The sequence below is a fragment of the Hetaerina americana genome, unplaced genomic scaffold, assembly GCF_022747635.1.
Source record: "Hetaerina americana unplaced genomic scaffold, ioHetAmer1.1.p SCAF_1, whole genome shotgun sequence".
Lineage (NCBI taxonomy): Eukaryota > Metazoa > Arthropoda > Insecta > Odonata > Calopterygidae > Hetaerina > Hetaerina americana.
The window spans coordinates 119719786-119725955 of NW_027286069.1; the positions used below are offsets into that span (position 1 = coordinate 119719786).

Genomic DNA, 6170 nt, shown 5'->3' on the forward strand with positions numbered 1-6170 from the left:
GTTTTGCCAGCGCTTAATTGGATACACTTAAAGGGCATCAGATAAAGAATAGTGATATGTAAGTCTAGGAGAGAATGACAAAATCATCCGATTGAATCCTCTAATCCAGCCAAAACCAATGGACCAACTGGCAGGAAGGACACGCTCAAATCACTCACTTTTGTGCCCCCTCGTTGATATATATATATATATATATATACATACATATATATACATACATATATATACATATATATATATATATATATATATATATATATATGTATGTATATATATATATATATATATGTATGTATATATATCTACATGTGTATACATATATATCGTGTGTGTGTGTGTATATATATATATATATATATATATATATATATATATATATATATGTATGTATATATATCTACATGTGTATACATATATATCGTGTGTGTGTGTGTGTATATATATATATATATATATATATATATATATATATATATATATATATATATATATATACACACACACACACACACACACACACAATGGGTTGCTTCCAAAGGTAAGCACCCAGAAGACTATTTTATTCGCTGACCATAGACAAATTATCACTGTATCACTTCCAATCAGGCAAATTCTCAAACCACAAGCTGTAAGGCTATAATTCTATGGCAAATTATGAGAAAATCAACATACAAACACTAACATTAACATTGGGACATTTCACAATGGCAGTAAATGTTTTCATGTGAAACAAAAGTTAACAGTTTTTCCAATTGGTTTGGATTTGTGCAGCGTTTCCATGCACAGACTATTGCAGTACTAAATATTCTGTGAATTGGTAGAAATCGACTTATAATTGCAAAAATTAAATTGAGAATATTAGAGGAAGAGTGAATGAGAGTATGTGAAAAGAGTAATATCCATCTGAAAGTGCTAATGTAGCCGGCTTTATTTCCAAAGAATGAGATGCTTCAAGTAATGTTTAGCCCGGGGGAAAGGGATGTAATTACTCCAATAAAACAGTACAAGAAACTAACTTCACCTGAGAGCACGCCAAGGTAGCTTGAAAAGCATGGGCATCCTATGGTGCTTGGTACGCTCCAAGGAAGAGTGCTGCTTAAGAAGTTATCATACACTATGTCTTTTCCTTTTTAGAAAGTCTGTAGAAAAACAAGAGCATGAAATATATGCTCCTTCAATAAATATAAGGAACATCATATACTTCACTCATGGGCGGTTTATATGGGAAGGAGTGTTGAAATTACCACAAAAAATACATGGTTGGGTCAAAAGATAAGAGCATGGCATCTTCTTCTATGTCTCACAGCCTCTCCGAGCGAATACCTGCCCTGAGTTCCAGTTGCCGTTATTTTCAAATGAATGAGCAGTGATGAAGAGACAGTCCCAACCAACGGGCATGCTGCCAGAATCCAATCACACCGACTCCCATCTTTATAAATATGGTAACAGCCATTGCATTACACCATTTTTACGTGGCTAGCAAAGAAATGGGAGTCTAGATGGCTCAAATCTGCAGTTCCTATGCATCACAAACAAGCACCATATAAATATATTTTGGTGATACTAATGGACTGTGAGTATGCAAAATCAATAATAAATTCCAATAAAAAACATTCCACGGCTAACTTCATCGAGTTCACCCAGAAAACACGGCTAAAACTTTGCATACCATTTACAAACACCATACCCTGGTCAACATCTTTGCTAGGACACATTCCTCACTCAAACACCATCGCCAAATGATGCACGCTGAAGAAATCGACCAACCTAGAATGTTAATTAATAGAAATCACTGGACCATTCACAGAAAAAAGTAAACGATCACAATTCTTCCTAGGAATAGAAGATCGAGAAAACTATGGGCTTATCTTGATGCAGTAAACTGGGTAAATAATATCAATCAAGGACCGATGTATGCGTTCACGGCAGGCATAGGGAGGACGTATTGAAAAACCCAGCATCCTCCAGTTGCTGCATCACTGATTGCATCCCACTGGCGACGGGCAAATGCAGAGAGTGGCATTCAGCAGCAACACCAACTGGATTCGGGCCGTGGCGGGGAAGGAGGGCACCGCTGAACCTCGCCAGACTGCTCCTGAGGGGTCCTGTCACTATGGCAACAGCAACAGCAGCATCACCGCTTCTTCCGACTTTGCCTCGCCATCTTCCGCCGCTTGATTATCATCTCGTAGAGTGCCTCCATACCTTCAGCCAGACCTTCTCCTGTGATGGCGCAGGCCGGCTGGACGTGCCAAAGGGGGCCTCCGGAGTCTCCACTCCCGCCCACCACTGCTGAGCCACCCGCGCCACCCCCAATCCCACCAACGCCCAAACCAGGACCGCCTGGAATCATCCATTTACACCGTCAGTGACAAGATGGGAGTCTTCATATATTTTCCCCATTTTGGGCATATTCAATTTCTACGCCTTAATCCTTCTAGAGACCCCAATTGTCCCTGGACAATTGCCTAGGGGAAATTGGTGCCAGAGGAAAACATTGTCATCGTGACAATGGACAAAGGTACCTCCACTGTCGCGCTCGACAAAGTTGACAACGCAACGGAAGCTTAGCTCCCATCAAGAGGGACCACCTCTCTCACTACTACCCACAATACGAACTCTTTGAATGTCAAAAAAGACATTCCCCACTCTCTGTGAGAACACAGTCCAGGCGAAGGTCCCTCCCCCGATCGCAGAGTCTTCCTTTCTCCCCAATGCATCAAGACCCACCACATTTCTACCTTCCACTAAAAGTTCACAAACCTAATAGTCCCATCGCCACTTTCCCCATTGAACAAACCTATCATTTCATAGATCTTCTGCCCACTGTCACATCCCTCTTTCTTTTTCATCCAAGATACACAATACCACTTCCCAAACCAATTAAACTTATCATTATCTCTGCACATGCCAATATTCATATACATCTCCTGCAACACATTCATTAATTCGACCCAACCCACTCTATTTAATGCCTCCTAGAAAGCTATGAAACAAACAAATACATCCTGGCTGTACTCTATGCCCCTTTCTAAAGCCAAACTGAATATTCCCTGAGTAATCACTCGCCCTAATTTCTGATACTAAGTATCACATTATCTACAGGCAAAATCAAACTTATTGTTCCATGGTCCACAGAGGTTGGCTGCCTTTTCCTTTTTTTGGGATTGGAACTACCATTGACCTGATGAAATCTTCCTGCCAAATTCCTGCCTCATAGATACTGTGAATTAACCCATTAAATCTCTTCCTTCCAAATTTTCCTTAACTTTCACTTCGGAATGCTCTTCACCCCATGGCCTTATTTGATTTTAATCATCTTGATAGCCCTTCTCCCTAGCCATCAAGTTTGCCTGGACCTAAGCTATCCCCTTCTACCTCATATTCTCTTTCTATTCCTAAGCTTAGACATAGAAATATGCTTGAACATGACAGTTTCAGGTTTAACTTTGTGGAATTACTTCATTACGAGGGTAAAAAGAAACTAAACACTTCCACAATAAAGATTTAATATTTCACGACCATGATTTCGACCTGATGATGAGGTGCAGCATCGAAACCATGGTCGTGAAATATTAAATCTTTACGGTGGAAATGCTAAGTTTCTTTTTACCCTCAAAGAAATATGCTGGCTTAGTATCTCTACCATACATTTAGTTCCTCCGTGTACTCCCACCATCTTTCCTGAATCTTACTGCGTTCAATTACTAACTTTTCTCAATTATAACTTCATTGCTTGCAAGTATCTTTCCGTCCTATTTTATGACAGTGCTTTCACATTCCTGTCAAGCGCACCCATGCCACCACCCTTCACGAGTCCAAATCCTTAAACCACATCTGCCACCACACTTCTTTTGCTCCATTTCCAACCCACCTCACTCTATTATTTAACTTTATACATCCTTCTACCTAAACTTTGCATCAAGTGTTTATTATAAACAGACTGTTCCTCACGTAGAACTTATCTGCTTTCCACTTATTCCCTTTCCTGGTTCCCGAATTGTACTCCCATACCTCCCTGCCATCTCTTCCTTCAACTACAATCTCGTTCCAATCCCCATTACTATCAAATGCTTCCTTCCAGGAACACCCAAGATTGTTTCCTCTGATTGATGACATACCCTCTTCATTTCTTCCTCCCTGCGATTGTTTGGTGGCATGTAGACCTGAACAATGGCCAAGTTCATTGGCTCAGCTTTTATTTCCACTAATATTATTCTATCATTTGCCTCCTCTGCACCTTCAACGAGAGTTCCATTGAAGTGAAGTGAAGGATTTAAGATGAAGAGCGAAACAAGGTTTGGAACTTGTTTTCATCATACAGGTGGTAGGCAAATATACATAATCAATAAGCAAAGCAAAGGTGTTTTTCCTCATCAGTTGACTCATGCTGAGGGAAAATTACACGTATTTAAAGGGTGGAGAGATTTAACAAAATTGTTCGTCAAAGACATGCTATATTTCAGGTGAAACCCTGCCATTTGTTATCATGAAAAATCAGATGGGTATGACGGGAATGAATTTCTCCATTCAAAAAAGGGAACACAAAATGCCAACCTGGCAATAGGCCGAGCGCACGCTCCACCTCGGCCGGCTCCCGGGCCCCCGGCAGATCCTGTTTGTTGGCAACGACCAATAGGGGGACGCCAGCATTTTCAGGACTCCTGGCCGCACGCATCAACTCCATCTTGGCCTCGTCCATTCGCTCGGCATCCGCCCCACTGTCGACCACAAACACGATGCCATCCGTGGCCCTCGTGTAACTCCTCCAGAGGGGACGCAGCCGTTCCTGCCCCCCAACATCCCACACGAGGAATGCCACGGCACGACTACTTCCCCCACCCCCTCCCACACGAACTCTCACCTGCAGGAAAGAGTGCGAAACGGTCGCCATGATGACTGGCTCACTGCAATGTGCTCTGAGCCAATCACCATTGCACATCAGTGCTTCCTAGACACTGCAAGCAGTTTGCAGTGGAGTATGGAAGCTTTAACTTCATCAAGAAAATGATTAATTTTCAACACTTTATGAAATATTTCTAGCTGCCTTGATTCTGGTTGTGAATGTTAAAATTTTCAACAGGCCATGGATCATTGTTCAGTTCTGTCCATTCCTCAATGAATGATTATGAAAAAGCAATGAGTGAGCAGTGCTCATGGATAGTAGAAAATGGCGAGTCGATAACACCTTCAAAATTTCTGCCACTGGCTTACTAAAAAAGCACCAAAAAAAAATAAGGCATATTTTGATTTCTGCAAGCTCAATTTTGCAGATTTCCGGGATTTGAGTTATGCACACGAACAACATTAATATATTTACAACAGTAAATTATCTTTATGTAAACCTCTCTCTCTTAGAGTGTTCGTTTCATGACATTTCCCCTGCAAAATTTCCACCGGCGCAATGCAAAAAATGTATCTCATAATTAATCACCACTTCTTTCAGCGAATATTTCTTCACTTCTCTCACCCTTTCGCAGTTAAATCCAATCGTTGGCACTGTGTTGACGTACTGCTCAAACTTGAGTCGGTAGAGGGCAGTGGTCTTGCCGGCCGAGTCAAGGCCAAGCATGACAACGTGCAAGGGCGACTGGCCAACGCCGAGAGGTGGGAAGGCATCGAGGATGCTCCCACTGCCACCTCCGCCCCCACCCCCTCCCCCACTCCCTGTCCCCCGTCCCAGGGACCCGCCCATGTCACATTCGCCAACCTCACCCTTCCGCCTCACGCCTCCTCCTCTCTCCCCTCACCTCTGCAAAAGTCAAAAAACGGGCGGCACTGTCAGCACCAATGCGCTTGTTCAAACAATACCCAAAACCAAAGGCTCCAACAATGCATCATGTTAAATAGTGACCAAATATGGTTGGAGCTAAGACATCACAAAGACATTAATTTATATTTTCCTACCACATAAATGTAGACAAAATTTTATTTCCATTCACACACAAGGTTCTGTAATTTTAAAAAAATGCCATGCCTTGGTGCATACATCATAAGCTCTGAGGATGAGAGTATCTCCTCTTGGGCATAACATGGGCCAGGAAAATTAAATTTCTGGATTAAATCCTCCAGTTAAAAATGTATCAAATCCAACAAATTAAACATTACATCATGTTCAATATCAAGACGGGAAACTCAAACGTTAGCATTAAACGGGAATCAAATATTGC

The 6170-nt window shown here is 41.7% G+C and overlaps 1 protein-coding gene across 1 annotated transcript; it reads right to left on the reverse strand.

Annotated features, from left to right (window-relative positions):
* Positions 1-507: 507 nt before the first annotated feature.
* Arl4 (ADP ribosylation factor-like 4) lies at positions 508-5668 on the reverse strand (the record flags this gene model as incomplete). Its single annotated transcript, XM_071595641.1, has 3 exons — positions 508-2343; positions 4558-4864; positions 5471-5668. Coding segments are annotated over 3 exons (714 nt in total), but the record flags the coding sequence as incomplete, so codon positions are not given.
* Between the last annotated feature and the right edge of the window lie 502 nt (positions 5669-6170).